The sequence below is a fragment of the Parathielavia appendiculata genome, assembly GCF_033297405.1.
Source record: "Parathielavia appendiculata strain CBS 731.68 unplaced genomic scaffold N657scaffold_8, whole genome shotgun sequence".
Classification (NCBI taxonomy): Eukaryota; Fungi; Ascomycota; class Sordariomycetes; order Sordariales; family Chaetomiaceae; genus Parathielavia; species Parathielavia appendiculata.
Window position 1 is genome coordinate 791,345 of NW_026944227.1, and position 16,038 is coordinate 807,382.

The 16,038-nt window shown below is 56.1% G+C and overlaps 6 protein-coding genes across 6 annotated transcripts; 3 read left to right on the top strand and 3 right to left on the bottom strand.

Moving 5' to 3' along the window:
- The first annotated feature begins 462 nt into the window (after positions 1–462).
- Positions 463–2,446, top strand: N657DRAFT_646552 (PLP-dependent transferase). The gene is made up of 7 exons (XM_062793140.1): positions 463–672; positions 735–994; positions 1,045–1,117; positions 1,174–1,343; positions 1,395–1,610; positions 1,678–1,779; positions 1,929–2,446. Exons 1-7 carry the CDS (start codon positions 617–619, stop codon positions 2,339–2,341), a joined length of 1,290 nt encoding a protein of 429 aa, XP_062646569.1. The 5' UTR covers positions 463–616; the 3' UTR covers positions 2,342–2,446.
- A 711-nt stretch (positions 2,447–3,157) lies between these two features.
- Positions 3,158–6,436, bottom strand: N657DRAFT_575322 (antiviral helicase; the record flags this gene model as incomplete). Its single annotated transcript, XM_062789094.1, has 2 exons — positions 3,158–3,338; positions 3,408–6,436. The coding sequence occupies 2 exons, from the start codon at positions 6,434–6,436 to the stop codon at positions 3,158–3,160; spliced, it is 3,210 nt and encodes a 1,069-aa protein (XP_062646570.1).
- A 2,139-nt stretch (positions 6,437–8,575) lies between these two features.
- Positions 8,576–9,594, top strand: N657DRAFT_574982 (uncharacterized protein; the record flags this gene model as incomplete). Its single annotated transcript, XM_062789070.1, has 2 exons — positions 8,576–8,837; positions 8,906–9,594. The coding sequence occupies 2 exons, from the start codon at positions 8,576–8,578 to the stop codon at positions 9,592–9,594; spliced, it is 951 nt and encodes a 316-aa protein (XP_062646571.1).
- A 543-nt stretch (positions 9,595–10,137) lies between these two features.
- On the bottom strand, positions 10,138–11,049 carry N657DRAFT_681772 (uncharacterized protein; the record flags this gene model as incomplete). The annotated part of the gene is made up of 1 exon (XM_062796424.1): positions 10,138–11,049. The coding sequence occupies one exon, from the start codon at positions 11,047–11,049 to the stop codon at positions 10,138–10,140; it is 912 nt and encodes a 303-aa protein (XP_062646572.1).
- A 278-nt stretch (positions 11,050–11,327) lies between these two features.
- On the bottom strand, positions 11,328–15,116 carry N657DRAFT_691273 (uncharacterized protein). The gene is made up of 3 exons (XM_062797097.1): positions 14,348–15,116; positions 14,182–14,293; positions 11,328–14,115 (listed from the first exon to the last, which is right to left on the bottom strand). The coding sequence occupies exons 1-3, from the start codon at positions 14,692–14,694 to the stop codon at positions 11,629–11,631; spliced, it is 2,946 nt and encodes a 981-aa protein (XP_062646573.1). The 5' UTR covers positions 14,695–15,116; the 3' UTR covers positions 11,328–11,628.
- Positions 15,117–15,207: 91 nt separating this feature from the next.
- N657DRAFT_646558 (uncharacterized protein) lies at positions 15,208–15,606 on the top strand. Its single transcript, XM_062793141.1, has one exon. The coding sequence runs from the start codon at positions 15,275–15,277 to the stop codon at positions 15,443–15,445; it is 171 nt and encodes a 56-aa protein (XP_062646574.1). The 5' UTR covers positions 15,208–15,274; the 3' UTR covers positions 15,446–15,606.
- Positions 15,607–16,038: the final 432 nt, after the last annotated feature.

A 16,038-nucleotide genomic window follows, 5' to 3' on the forward strand; every position in this document is an offset into this window, starting at 1 on the left:
AATGGTAGAGCAGTGTTCCAAGACTAGGCCATCCTCTCTAATGACAAGAAAGGTATACTATACCCAGGAGGCTTTGATTTCAGTAAGATCTGAGCTATGTCCGTTTAAACCAGTGCTCGTCGTTCACTTGCAAGAAATCAAATGCGAAAGAGAAGTCGTTGTTTGACATTCTGTTATCGAGACGTGTATTTGGTTTGATGCATACAACCTTACCCCTTGCTAGCGCCAAGCACGGTCCAGTTTGGTCCCACCCGGACAGGATCGCGCAATCGCAATGGAAACTATATCTCACAGCAGGCGCCCTGCCAATGACGGACAAGCTTTTGGCCGACTGTGACTCTGAAGCCCTTGTTGAAGACTGTAAGCAACTGTACCTGGAAATGGCTGTTCCAAAGCCAGATTTGGACATCCAAACTTGAAAGTTAAAGATTACTAATTTACTGTCGGGATATCGTATTGTAGATGGTTAACAGCTTCACGATATTAATTCGCCTTGCCTTCCTCTCGAGCAGTGCGTCTCATGAACTCAGCAGTCCCAATTCGCACTCTCCTCCGCCGGCCCTGGACCGCTGTACCTAAAATCACGCTCACAAGAAGACTGCACCAATTGAGCACCATGAGTGAGAAGCTGAAGCCTGCCGCCCGTGTATCGGGCAGCCGGCAGGATGTTTGGTAACTACTTGATTTCTTTATGTCTGAAAAGAAGAAATCACAGTCACTGACTTAGATGCCAGGTCCATCATCAATGAAGCCGCTGCTGCCTCGCCCAAGCAGCCCATCATCAACATGGGGCAGGGCTTCTTCGGGTACAATCCTCCAGACTTCATCCTGGACGCTGCCAAGCAAGCCCTCGACCGGGTCGAATGCAACCAGTACTCCCCAACCAAGGGCCGTCCGCGCTTGAAGAAGGCCATCTCGGATGCGTATGCCCCCTTCTGGGGACGTAAGCTCAATCCCGATACCGAGATCACCATCACCACCGGCGCGAATGAGGGTCCGTGCAGCCTGAGACCGAGGTCCGTCGTGGTTGCTGACTCCCAGCAGGAATGCTAAGTGCCTTTATGGCCTTCATCGAACCAGGGGACGAGGTTATTATCTTTGAGCCCTTCTTTGACCAGTGCGTTCCATCATCACTACAGTACAGTACTCATAGCATATTCTAACCCCAGCCAGGTACATTAGCAACATTGAGATGCCTGGCGGCAAGATTGTCTATGTCCCCTTGCACCCGCCCAAAGAGGGCGCAGTCAAGACACTCCCAGCAGGCGAGTGGACTATCGACTTTGACGAGCTCGAGCGGGCCATCACACCCCGGACCAAGATGTTGGTCATCAACACACCGCGTACGCCTCCTCGTTGATTTTGCCAAGTACCCAATGCTGACCTGAGAAAAGACAACCCCGTTGGCAAGGTCTTCACCCGCGACGAGCTGCAAAAGATTGCCGACCTGTGCCTCAAACACAAGATCATCATCCTCTCCGACGAGGTCTACGACCGCCTGTACTACGTCCCCTTTACCCGCATCGCGACGCTGTCCCCAGAAGTGGAGCAGATTACCCTGACGGTTGGCTCGGCGGGCAAGAACTTTTACGCTACAGGGTGGCGAGTTGGTGCGTCCATTTTCCCAATCTTGACTTGAGTTTCACCTTGATGCTGATATCAACTCACAACCGCCAGGCTGGCTCATGGGCCCCCCGCACCTCATCCAATACGTCTCGGCCGCCCACACCCGCATCTGTTACTCGTCCGTCTCGCCGCTGCAAGAAGCCTGCGCCATCGGTATACCCTCCCCCCCCCCCCCCCCCCCCCCCCCCCCCCCCCCCCCCCAAAAACCCCCCCCCCCCGGCTCCCCCCCCCCCCCCCCCCCCTCTCTCCCTCCTTCCCTCCCAACGAAAAACTAACCAACCCACCCATTTTGTCTGTTCCAGGCTTCGAACAAGCAGAAAGCCACGACTTCTGGACTAACGCCATCACCGACATGCGCCACAAACTATCCCTCTTCAACGCCATTTGGGACGAGCTCGGCGTCCCCTACTCGGAGCCCGAAGGCGGCTACTTCGTCATGGTGAACCTGTCCTCGGTCCAGATCCCCGGGGGGTACCCCTTCCCGCCGCACGTGGCCGAACGCCCGCGCGACTTCAAGCTCGCATGGTTCCTGATCCAGGAGCTCGGCGTCGCCGCTATCCCGCCGAGCGAGTTCTTCACCGACGCCAATGCCCATATCGTCGAAGATTATGTGAGGTTCGCGGTTTGCAAGCCGGATGAGGTGCTCGAGGACGCCAAGGAGCGGTTGAGGGGGTTGAAGCGGTATCTGAAGAAGGCTGGAAGTAAAACAGAATGATGAAGGAAGGGGATGGTGGGTTTCAAGGGAGTTAGGTGAGACAGGAGTGAGGTTACGGTGAGAGGGAAGTGGATCGTGGTAGACATGCTATTACGGTTATAGACGGGGTCTCTTGCCAGCTGGCTCGTACTAGAAGAGATGTTCCTGCAAGCCCGATCACTAGAATTGGTGTCGATCTCGCGAGTATTGTCTGTGACTTAGGAAGATGCAACGTTACAGTTGGAGAGGCCATTTGCAAACTTGTTCAATCCAGTATCCAGCTGTTGCAGACTGCTTTCTCCCTGTATATGTCTGAACTCTGATGTAGCGGCAACCTTGATACGATGAAGTCTTCTCATACAGACTCGGAAGGCGGTTAACTGGGTATTCAGGAGTTCAGGGGCGACTCCCATAGTAACATGAACGACAGACGAGTATGAGAACACATAGGCTTAGCGGCCACGAAACAAGCGATCAAAAAAGGAACACAGCAAAGTGGGTGACGGCACGCTGTTCAGCGGCCGTTGATTGCCAGGAAGCCTCAGGAGATCAGGAGACTGAGGATGTGGCTGCCTAGGACATGGAAGGCAACATGGCGGCGACGCCCACCAGTTCTCGGGACCGGCCAACGCGCTGGCACCGCTACCTACCTCCTTCGAACTGGCTTCCCCAGCGAGAATGCCTCACACCGCGCTCCTACCCCAATCTATCTAACAAAACTGGCCTGACATGGACAACCCTGACAAGTCATGGTATTCTTTTCCCAACCCCTCAAGGTACCGACCCAAAAACGCCGGGCAAACAAACAGGACAATGAAAATGCAGATGCGAGCCCCATTACAGATACAGACTGTTGCACGAGACGATATCCCGCCGAATCTTGGACAAGCTCGTCTCGAACTTATCTTTGAGCTCCTCGCTGCCCATGACTTTCGCCGCCTCAGCCATCTGGCGGAGCAGCTCCTCCAGCCGGCGGAAGAGGCGAATCAACGAGCCCTCATAGGCGTTGGTCATTTTGCTACAAGCGGATGGTTAGCATCATCAACGCAGCTGAGAAGCGTAGAAAGAAACTGCGAGAGGAACGTACCAGATCTCGGAAAACGGCCTCCCATTAGCCCACGCCAGCACCGTCTCCATGAGCTGCCACTTCAAGCTCTGCACGTACTCATCCTCATTCACCTCGAGCTTACTCTCGGCGCTGACCTTGGCAATGACCCTCGCCTGCGCCTGGATCTCGCGGAACGGCTTGGCCAGCTCCTCCTTGAGCGTTGCCGTCTCGACCTTCTCGTCAAAGATAAACACGCTCAGCACCGACGCGCACAACTCCGGCGACAGCTCGTTAAAGAACCGATTGAACAGCAGCTCGGCGAGCAGCAGCTCGTGCCCCTCGGTCGACGAGATCTCGCACGCCACGCGCGCCTTCATCTGCACCACCTCAGCTTCGTTGATGAACCCGAGCCGGCGGAGCACGCGCTTCCGCGACTTGAGCTCGTCGAGCTGCGCGACGCTGTGCGCCTTCATGATGGCCCGCTTCTTCTCCTTGATCTGCTCCGCCAGGGCGAGCTTGGCCTCGAACTGCTGCCAGAGCTGCTCGAGAAGGGGCGAGTTGTGCAGCGGGTTCGCGATGAGGCGGGACTCGAGAACTTCAATCTTTCGCAGGAGCTTTTTGAAGGATTCGTCGGTGATGCCCATGTTTTCGAGCGGGTCGACGAGCGGCAGGCCGTCGGGGAAGCGTTTCTTGGCTTCCTCGAGCAGCTTGCCTGTGTCTTTGCGTTCTGATTCCGAGGTAGCGTCCCTGGGAACATGCAGACGGACCTGGGAAATGGCTTTCACGCAGGTCAGCAGGCAGGGAACAACTTCCCACCTGCCCTTCTTTCCGGGCTGCAGGGGGTAGACGCCCTCGGGCACGGCAACGTCGCCCTTGGAGTTTTTGTCGACTTCCGCGCTGTTTGACGCGATTCTGAGCAGGGTGTCGACGAAGTAGGATTCTTGGGCCGGCCAGTCGGGCTGGCCTGCCTTGGCCTTGCGGGGAACAAAGTCCATCACGATGCCCCAGCCATAATCGGCCCCGCTGGGTGTGACAATGTGCACCACCCTACCGGGCTTCATGAACTTGACGCAGTAGGTCGGGTGCTGCATGACGGCAATCATGTCCTTCTGGTACCCTTCCAGTTGCTGCCGAACGCTGTGGTACTCCTTGACACTTGCTTCATCAGGAATAATCACGCTGTCGCGCTGCTGCTGCAGGTTGGCAAGGTCGCGCTCAAGTTGCGGCACGCTTGAGGTCGTCTGAAACTGGAAAAAGCACCGCTCGAGCATATATTCGGGTGAAATGGCCTCGATGCGCAGCAGATTCAGGATCATGTTGTACCCGAGGTGGAAGGCCGAGTTTAGCTTGTCTTGGTGGCCGACCACAACGCTCCTGGCCACGTCGGGCTCCAGCTTGTCGTCGACCATCATGATGACGATACCACGGTCATCGAGACCACGACGGCCAGCTCTGCCCGCCATCTGGATGTATTCAGACGAAGTCAGCGGCCGCCGCTGAACGCCGTCCCACTTTGTAACCTGGGTGAAAACGACGGTCCTCGCGGGCATGTTGAGACCAATCGAAAAGGTTTCTGTCGCAAATAGGACCTTGATTAGGCCTTCTTGGAAAAGAATCTCGATGGTCTCTTTGAGAATGGGCAACAACCCAGAGTGATGGACGCCTATGCCCTTGCGGAGTAGGGGGAGAATGTTTGAGATCTGAGGCAGATTTCTGTCCTCATCCGAGAGCTGTTTCAAGGCGTTCTCGAAAACGCTGTTGACCAACGCCTCCTCATCTGGGGCGTTGAACTTCATATCTGAGGTCTTGAGCGCCAGCTGCTCGCACTCGCGCTTGGCGAAATTGAAAACAATGACGGGCTGGAAGTTCTTCTTCATGATCATTCTGATCAATTTGGCAATGTCGGACTTCTCGTTTGGTGCCACGCCTCCCTTGTTGGTCTTCTTGTTCTTTCCATGGCCATTGCGCTTGGCGCTCCAGTCGGCCGGGTCTGAGCCCTTCTTATTCTCGATGGCTGCCATGGCGGTGTTGAAGTTGTTCTCTTTGAAGTTGCCCTTCTCGTCCACTATCAGATATATGCCTTCACCTCCCGCGGGAAAGAAGTAATTCTGCAGCGGTGTCGGCCGGAAATCGGTATAAACAACGTGGCAGGCCTGACGGTGAATTTTGGCTATCCATTCGGCAAATTGGAAGGCATTGGGGATGGTGGCCGATAGGAATACATATCTAACCTTATCCGGGAGAAGGATGATGGTCTCCTCCCAGACGACACCGCGGGTCTTATCGCGCATGTAGTGGATCTCGTCAAAGATGACCCAAGCCACCTCGCGCATTATCTCGGAGCCCCGGTACAGCATGGACCTCAAAATCTCGGTCGTCATGACGAGACAGCTTGCGGTCGGGTTGATTGTGACGTCGCCCGTCATCAGGCCGACGTCGCCAAAATCGGCTTGGAACTCGCGGTACTTCTGGTTGCTGAGCGCCTTGATGGGACTTGTGTAGATGACCCTCTGGTTCCGCTTGAGACATTGGGCAATAGCATACTCGGCAACGACCGTCTTGCCGGCACTGGTATGGGCCGACACCAGGACACTCTCGTCGCGCTCGATCGAGGCAACGGACATGGCCTGGAAGGGATCGAGTCTGAAGGGGTATGTCCTCGCGGGTTCTGCGGGCGGTTTGTGCTCTGAAAGGGGGATGTATTCGTAATCGAGATCTGGTGGTAAGGCAACTTGGTGTTGGATGTTGTGAGACAAGACGAGGGAGCCTTCATCTGTCGATGGCGCGAAGCCCTTGGCTGCCGTGACTTCCCTGGACTCGGCCGTCTCGAATGTGTCGGTGATGATGGGCTCGGCCTCGTCTTCCATCTTCCGCCTTTTGCTGTCGCCCTGCCCTTGGTCATCGGTTGTTCCGTTCATCTGCTCGTCCATGTCCTCCTCCGCCTTGATAGCAACAGGCCTGCTGCTGCCATTTGCGCTGTCAGCGCCGTCGATCGTTTCGACATCGGCGTCGGCCTTGCGCTTGGGAGCACGCGGCTGCTCCTCAAACACCGAAAAAAAGTCATCCATGTTGCGAATTACCGAGGTTCATGAGATGCTGTGGCTAGCGCAGGACAAAAGTTCAGGGTATGGGGGATTGAATATGCGGGAGCGGTGGCTCTCCAAGTCGCAGGCGCGCTCGGGTTCGCTGAGGTGGTCAGGCGCAGTTCGAGATGGCGAAAAAAAGTCGTCGCACCGAGCCAGAATCTCCACCTTTCTGCCAAAGTCGTTTCCAGGCGGTGAGAGGAAAGATCAACGTAGCACAGTACATCCAGTCTCGGAGATTATTCCTCCATGCACATTATAATTTAACGGGATAAAGTTTAAAACTGGTACGCTAGTAGATAGAATATGATTGATGCATTGTAATCCGTGTCTCGGATTTTCTTGTTTTCCTGCTTCGTCTAGTGCTCTTGTCACACTTTGTGCGAGCTGATATGGTGGTAGAAGAGTCCCGGCCTCCAAGTACCACGCTATCTCCATGAAAGGCATCACTAACAGAGCCGCCAACCAACACATTGATAAAGAGTCGGCCTTTGGCCAACCTTCTTCCATCTGCAACCCCCTCGTGTCATTTGCCAAGCCGTAGTCGCAGTCGCGCCGACAATATGACACTCCTCCAGCTCTCGCCGGAGCTCCTGCTCCTCGTTCTCGAGAACCTGGCATCGGCTTTCTTCGCGCAGGACGTCCGGCGCTTGACCGTGTGCAAGAGATGGTACGACATGGCCTGGAGGGTGTTTGCCCGGGACCTAAAGTTGACTGAAAAGTCGCTGAGAAATTCACCGACGACGATGCTGCCCTTGAAAGATGCTAGCCCCACATTGCCATGATCCAACTATACCTCGGGGACCTGTCGAGCCCTATGCTCGCACCGGCAACACTGCGCGGCCCGTCAACTTTTTTGGTACGGTTACGGGTGGCTTTCCCGCTGGTAAGTTCGGTCTGCCGTGGAGGAGTGGCATTCTCAGTTTCAGACTTCTCTGTCCAAGCTGGCTACGACTCTCCGGCGATCCCCCGCTCTACGGTCGCTCGAGTTCAAATCAAGGAACATAACGACGGAACTTCTACAGTACAAGTGGCTGAGAGCAAGATCTTTGGCCAACCTTCTCTCCGTTGGCCACCTGACGTCGTTGGTATTCGACATTGCGAACTGTGAGATCAGGGCGGCATAATGAGTGTTCCATTACGGATCTGTGCTGCGAGATCAACGCGTTGCTCCCCTCACTTCGGCGGCTCCATTGCCGCATGGGTACGATATGCGAAAGCATACTAGAGCCTCCACCAGCCGACACGTCCCTTGCTCCCAAGGGAGTCATCGTCAGCCTCAGCGTCTCGGAGCTGTCCGACACAATCACCGCGTTCCGTCTGCCCCTGCTCCCCTCGAGGACGCCCCGTTTGGAGCAGCCATTGAGCGAAAAGCCGCAGCGCTCGCAGCACAGATGCAGTACTCTAGGATGGTGAGGGTTATATCTTACGAGCTTCCGTCTCTCGAGATGTATGCATTCGATGCGATAACTGGAAAGATATCGGCAGTTGCCCAACAACCTGGAATGGGATGCGGAAGTGTGACGGTAGAGGAGGAGCCGGTCGAGGGTGAGGAGACGGACCTATTTGAGGACGAAGCACATGTCACGCCTTTTGTCGTGTTGTAACATGCACCTTCGATAATTGCAGTCACCGCCGCGCGATAGATCCGTGCCGCATTCCATCAAGAACACGAATCCGACCCCTTGACTTCATTTGGCTTAAACGGTACAGTTCCTACTGCTCACAAACGGCAACGGCTCACAAGGCCGCACCAGGTGTCCCGGAGTAGGGAGACCGTTGGAACTTCTTTCTCTGAAGATGATATCCTACCGAGGATATTGCAGACTCTTTTGAACTTGGATGATGGTCACTACGGCGAGGTCGTCTTCGGCCGGCCCCACTCGGCGCCCTCGGCTTCCAAATTGTGGACCCATGATCACCGAGTCCGAGAAGATTGCTTGGAGGAAAGGGAATGTCAGACTGGACCCACAACCAAAAAGTTCCAACTTCTACATGCGATTGCCATCGACTCTCAACCCGACCGCACTGTGGCTCGCGCGCAATTTCTTCTTCTTCTTTTTTTTTATTAGCTCACAGAATTGCTCCCAAGACTGCGTCCCGACTCTTCTCCCCGTGGCGGAAATGGCGAACACGTTCAAGGTCAAGCTCACCAACCGGAATCCTAAAAGGCCCATCAAGGGGCTCCCGGCTTTCGTTGATCTGGCCGACGATGCCACGGTCGAGGACGCCAAGATCGTGATTGCCCGCCAGGCGGGCATCAAGGATTTCAACCGTATCGGCGTGTATGACCCGGTATCCAAGGAGACCCTCAAGAATCGCAAGGCCCGCGTTCGGGATGAGGCCGGTGTCGCCAAAACGGCTGAGCTGGTCGTCAAGGACCTGGGTACGCTCCCGCCGTCTGCCCTCTCCATTCACATCTGCACCAGCTTGCTAACTTAACCAATTGCCCAGGCCCTCAGATTGCCTGGCGCACCGTCTATCTCGTCGAGTACCTTGGCCCGATTCTTTTCCATATCTTGATCCCGTTCATCCGGCCGTACATCTACGTCTTCTCGCCCTTCGCGTACAAGAATGAGATGGAGACCCCTCTGACACGGGTGCAATGGCTGCTGTTTGGCCTCTTCCACCTCCACTTTCTGAAGCGCGAGTACGAGACCGCCTTCGTGCACAAGTTCTCGGCCAACACGATGCCCGCCCGCAACATCGTGCGTAACTCGGCCTTCTACTGGCTCATAGCAGGTCTACTCTGCGCGCTCGACATTTACGCGCCGAACAACCTCGCGGCTCGAGACGAGCTCTCGCTGCTCGACTACGTCGGCCTCGCCATGTACGCCGTCGGCGAGACGTGCAACTGGATGGTGCACCAGCACCTGGCCAGCCTGCGCAAGCCCGGCGGCACCGAGCGCGCCATTCCCAACTGCGTCGGCAGCAGTCTCGTCACCTCCCCCAATTACATGTTTGAGGTTCTGGCGTGGACCGGCGTCATCCTCATCAGCCGCAGTTGGACTGTCGTGGTTTTCATCTGCACCGGTATTGTATTTATGCGCAGCTGGTCGCGCGATAAGGAGAAGGCGCTGCGTGCGGCGTTTGGCGATCGCTACAAGAAGAAGCGGTACACCATGCTGCCGGGACTGATCTAGCCGCCTGAACCGGAGGGTTCTACAGAGTGTGTTGCGTATACGATAGATCGCCGGTTTTACAATACGGGCCGGATGGCGGTAATGTCATGGGATAGCAGTGAGTTAAGGAGTGATAAGTCAACTCGGAAACGCACTGGCGACGAAACTGGGACCTGGCCCCTGAGTTACTATCAAGCAATGGCAAGGGATAGGAGCCGTCTCGGAAGTACTGATGGTGACGAGACATGATAAACTTTGAAACAACGAGAAGGCTGGTTGTAGCATTAGGGGACAGCGGACGGAGACCAAAAGGTCCTAGAGTACGATCCGTCAAATTCATATATCATCATAGTCATGCCACGTGATGTCGTATGGTTCGGCCTCCTTGCAAACCATCACCGCTTCTCCTCAGCGATCTATCCGACTCAGTCAGCTCACACACGCTCCCTTCCCTGGCAGTGACCCCGGCAACGGCACCGTCTCCGGTCTATGCCTCATCACGAAGTTTCCCTCGCCATCCCTCCCCACTCCCAACCGTTCCCCGTCTTCCTCACTATCAACTCCTTACTCAACCCTCCCTTCTACAACCACAATCCCCTCCTCTCCGCCATCCAGCACATCTTCGTCCTCACCCTCATCACTCCCACTCCCACTCCAACTCCCTTCGTCCTCACTCCCATCAGAATCCCCCTGCTCAACCAACCTCAACGTCTCCTCCAAAATGACAAACTCCCGCTCCAACATCTCCGCCCAGTTCTGCACATTACCGATCTCCTTCACCTTTCTCGAGTGCACCTCTGCTAGTTTTCCGAGTTTGTCGTTCTCCTTTCTCAGCGCATCCGTCGCGCGCGCCACGTCCCGCTCCTGCCTCTCGATCGCCGCGTTGTTGGCGTGCAGCTGGGCGGCGCGGGTCGTGAGTTCCCTGTCCAGGAGGTTACCTATCGATGCTAGCACGGCGGAGCGGGCTTGGTCTATCTCGCGCTGGGTTGATAACGCTGGGACGGGGGTTGCTTGCGCTGGTGCGGGGGCCGATGCTGATGCTGGTGCTGGTGCTAAGGGATGGGATTGATGCAGATGAGAGGAGCTAGGGAGGGTGTTGCTTGAGGGGGTAATGCTGGCCTGGGTGGTGGTGCTGCGGGGGCGGAGACTGGTAGGGCTGTTGACGCTGGTGGTGGTGGTGGATATAGCTGAGGCTGCGCGGTGATGCGGAGGTGGCGAGGTGGTCACCGAGACAGAGACTGATGAGGAGGCGACGGAGGGGGTGCTGGATGGCTTTGGGTGTGGTTTGGCCCAGGTGGCGGAGAGGAGGGACGAGAAGAGGGTGGCCGATCTTGACGAACTGCTGGTCTGGCTAGAGTGGGAGCTGCTTGCTGGAGCAGATGCTGTGGCTGTTGTGTTGGTGACGGAGGGCGCCAAGGGTTGTGCAGGGCTGATAGAGGCTGCCGTGAGTCGGACTGGGGCTGCTAAAGACGACATGTTGAGGGTGCTATTGTCCAGTTCTCCTCTTCTTTTCCAAGTCTCTCCAGGGATAGACGTAGAGATCAACTCAATTGGAAACATTCACAAATGAAGATGAGAACCGGTCAAGCATCTGTCCAGCAAGCCGTTTGTGTTTTCTTGAAAGGATGAATGTGGGTGAGACGGATTGAAGCGGGGTCTTAAGTTGTGGAAGGTCAAGCGGCTGATAACCAGGCCTTGAAAGCAGTGTTACACCAAGGTATACAATTCTTTAGTTCCCATTCAACAAGAAGGGGGTATCAAGAACACAGGGACCATCACTTCAAGCAATGTTCGATTTCTCAAACAATTCCAGGCCAGTCATTCGGCCCTCACTCAAGACTGCACCAATATCCGTCCAACCATGCATCCAACTCACAAGACGTCGTGGATATCCTATGCAACCAACCCCCCATGCCCAGACGCCATGCACCGTAACAAAGACACGCCGCGTAAGACTCGCAGTTTCAAAACCCATGACTCCAGCCAAGATATCCCAGATACCTCAGCCCAACCATCCCATCCAACATTCTCTACGCATTCGACGAGAACTGCCCCTCAAAACCCCCCAACCTTCATATTCCCACCCCCATTCAACCTAAAAGGTAACATCCCCAACGGTCCAGCCCCTGGACTCAGCGCTGAAGACGGCGTCACAATGCCGTCATGCGATGAGCCCACGCTACTCATCGAGTTGAGACTGGCCGTGGTCAAGCTCGCCGTCGAGCTGGAATTCATAGTTCCCGTGCGTGACATGGCGCCTCCGCCCCCACCAAATCCAGTCCCACCACCCATGCTAGCTCCCCCTCCTCCACCGCCGCCCATGGACGAGAGCATCGTGTCGGACCGGTCACGCTCAAACACGCCTGAGAAAGCCAGCGAGAACGAGGCGCTCTGCGGAGTGGACGGCACCGTGGCCTGGACGGCCGGCCCCAGGGCCGCGCTCTGCGGGGTCATGGGTAGCTGGACTGCGGTGGTGGTTTGGGCGCTGTTGCTGGCGGTGCTGTATGGGGAGTTGATGGGGTCGGACCCCGGCTGGCGGAGGAAGTAGGACCAGGGGGAAGACATGATCAGGTCGCACGTTTCTTTCATGCTCTGCTGAATGGGGCGGAGGCGGGCTTTGGTGTCGAGGGGCAGCTGGACGTCGTTTTGCAGCTGCATGATTTTTCGGATCAGGACGTACCACGACTCGAGGAAGCTGTTGCAGAGGCGCCAGAAGGACGGCTGCGTCCGGATGCCGGGCTCCTTGAGCTTGATGGAGGACAGCCGGGCCTTGAGCACCTCGGTCTGCTGAATCGACGTGCTACACTTAGTAACGAGCGCTCTCCAGCACTGAGTCAGGTGGTCCAGTGAGCGCTGCGCGGCGGCAGTCCGCATGGAGGACATGAACTGCGTATTCATGGTGGGCAACACCCGCATCACCAGCTCCGTTGTTTTCTGTAGCGAGAGGAATATCCTCTCGAAGATGCGGTCTTCTTCGGTAAAATCTGTCGAGAGATTGCGTATGCCCGTGGTGCTGGTGGAGGCAAAAGACTCCCCAGACCGGGGCGTCGGAGCGCCCGCCATCGCCGAGCGGCCAGAGCTGTTGACATACGGCATTGAGACGTCTGTCGCAACCCGTAGATTGCTCGGATTGTAGACGAAGGTACCGTTCCGCGACCTACCGTTGATGGGCCGGTCGGCAGTTGGCGCTACCGAGCTTTCGCGGGAATACGGCCGGATGGTCTCGCCTAGATCAGACCGACTGATGGAAGGAACCGACCGATGATTGCTTTCTGGGGCGACCTGAGAACAGGTCACGCGCAGCTCCATAATGCTATTGTAGAGCTGCAGTAACAGAGTCCGGATGTATCGGGGGTCGCCATTGTCCAGGAACAGGTCAACGTTGCTCATAAGCAGCGAGGAGACATGTGTATAGGCGTTGATGAGCGTCAGGCAAGCTCGCTGCACGTTTTCATTCTCCTTCTGGCCAAACCCCTCGTCTGCCTGCTCATGTCTCTGGATCTCCAGCTCCAGCTGTTCGACATGCGCATTGGTGTTGTAAACCACAATCTCGAGGTTGGATCGTCTCGACGTCCCGTCGTTTGTCAGGCCGACCAGCGTCTGGATCATGGGATGAATCTGGAAGATGGAGTAAAGGACGCCTTTGGCGGCTTCTAGAACAGGGTCTAATCCCTTGGATTCGCGGCGCCGCTCGGGCAGAACGGAGAGTCTGCGGATGTAGACAGGCCGTTGTAAAGCGGGCTCAGCCGGGCTCCCTTGGTTGGGGCTTTTTACCTGCATGGCCGCTCCATTGCCCTGCATCGCTGAACCATGGCTCAACCCACGGTAATGGCTGAACCGGTTGTTCACGTCAATTTCCTCCAGTGTGCTGAGCTCTGACCTCTTGGACACCATGCCCATGCGGCGCGACCTGCTTTCGGATCTATCTCGGCTCGAGGTCTGGATGATGGTTTCTGAGTTGCTGCGAACCCGTTCGTTCGGGTTACCAATAGTAAGCGGCATGACTCCTGGCCTGCGCTGCGCAGTATTCTGCTGCGAGAGCCCACGGTAATGGGAGCGAGTCGGGATTGGTGGGGGCCGCGGCAGAGCGGGCGATCTGAGGTCAGAGATCTCGTTGCCGTTGACTTTGATCGGGAATCTGCCACTAAAGACTCGCTTGATCGTTGGCCGCGGTGTTTCGATGCCCTCGGACACGCCGTCCGCCGGAGATTCCGCCCGCCCGCTGGCTTCCTGCTTTAAGAACTTCTTGATCAGCGCCGTTGCGGCGACTTCCGTCAATTCGCTCTCTTTGCCAGGTCCATCGCCCTGCCCGCCAGTTCCCTGGACTTGCAGTATCTCTGGGGGGGGGAACTTCAGCGGGTTGCCCTCGAACTTCACCACCGACAGCGACGGCATGTCGGCGAAGCAGAGCGGGAGGTGCGTGATCTTGTTTTTCGGTATCGAGAGTACTTTGAGTGATGACAGCTTGACGATTTCCGGCGGCAGGACTTGCAGCATGTTCCGGCCCAGATCGAGAATCTCGAGAGACTTCAAATCGCAGAGCTGTAAAGGTGTCTGTCAGCCCCTGCCTCTCTGCCAGCCCGCTCCCCGCAGCCAAATAGCACTCACCGCAAGAGGAAACTCCTTGATCCTGTTTTGTCTGACGTTGAGATATCGCAAGGATGTACATTCGGAGAACCTGGCCGGAAAGGTCTGCAAGTAATTGTGCGACAGTGCAAGACTGTGCAAGCTGTTAGAGACGCCTCCAGTGAACCCGAGGCAAAAGGACGCCTACCGCTCGAGTTCGTCCTTTATTATGTCGACCACCTCCTCGGGCAGTGTCTGAATCTTCCTCCTGCTGAGGTCGACGGTCAGGCCGGGCTTGAGCGTGTCGCTGACTCCGCTGGCTTCGGCGGCCTTGGCCTCGTTCTCGTGGGCCACCCGCATCGCCTCTCTCGCCATGGCAAGCACCTGGCTGGGCGAGACAGGCTGGCCCGCCGAGAGATTCGTAGTCGACGGGACATCTCGAAGGCTCGGGACTGGGGGAGGCGGTGTTGGATTCGCAAGTGCAGCGGCCGCAATAGCCCGACGGGCCTGCGCCGGGTTATCGGGCAGGCCCCGGGAAAAGTCCACATAGTCCATCAAGGCCGCCTTCGTCACTCAATCTCGCTCTGGAACTAGGCTTCAGAGGACTGAGGCGGAACAATTGGGACAGACGGCGCAGATGATGAAGCCTTCTGCTCCCTTCTGCAAAGCAGACAGACTGATACTGTTAAGCCGCTGGGCGCGATGGTGACAGATGGTCGGGTGGGTTCATTGTGAGAGGAACCTCATGCAGTCGGGACAGGGATCGGGAGCAACCTTAGCGGTGAAGTATGGAGAACGATGTTGACCGCCAAATTGGGCAGCAAGCGGCGAGCGAATTTCTAATGCCCCAGAGGCGGCAATGTCGAGAATATCGATGGAAAGATTCAGAAGTCGGGCCACATGAATCAGAAATTGCCTTGCTCTGTCCTAACTCTGGCTTGTCGTCTCGGGCCCATGTCAGGTTGCGAATGTGCCCAAGATAGGGGTTAGCGCATGTCACAAATAGACAAGGGTGCACACGCTGCACGCGAGGCAGTGGGACGGGAAGAGCCCCACTTTTTATGGTCCGTGCCATTTTGTTATAGACGTTCCCTCATCAAGACTAGCGTGCCACGGAATCTGCAAGGAACAAGGCATGACTCCAGTAGAAAAAACGTCACCGGAGGCGGCAGGATTCAAGCCCTCGATACCCTCCCAGAGCCTCACTGCCCTAGTGGTTGGTTGCAGACAGACACACATCCGAGAGGTGACAACCACAAAAACGCCAAAGTTTCATGGTGAAACGAAACAGCGCGAAGCAATATGATGGGAGCTTCTCGAGGGCCAAACACACCAGGAACCAGTTGGCTGCTCTGGTCTCTGTATCGTGCTCCTCCGTTGTCCCGAGTTCTGTCCAACTATCTCTCTAGGGCATCACCACCGTCGGGTCAGTGTGACTCCTCCGTACTATGAAGGCGGACAGTGTATCGGTTGCATCCTGGCGCAGTCAGCAGGCAGCTGACGTCTCTCAAGGCCTTCGGTTACTTACCCCTTCGCCTTGAGAAGCAGCGTGCGTTTGTTTGTCACGGAATCGATGACAATCAAACCCTGATTTGTTAGCGTGGAACTCTTTCCGTTCTTTTCTTTTCGTACCTTTTTCTCTTCTATTTCCTTCTTTTCCCTCCATATACTTCTGTTACAATATCTTCCCAATTTCCTGCTCTCCTTTCCTTCTTCCTTGCATTGGCCGTTCTGCTTCACCATGTGGTACGCTAATAATCCGTAGACCAACCCGTATGTCTTGTCAGGTGTTTGTGTTGCAATTGTAAATACAATCGAGCTGTAACATAACCCTAACCCTAAAGCAGAGTGTATCCCAGGTATCGGCTGCGGGCGTTCCTCGGCCACTCTTGTAGACAT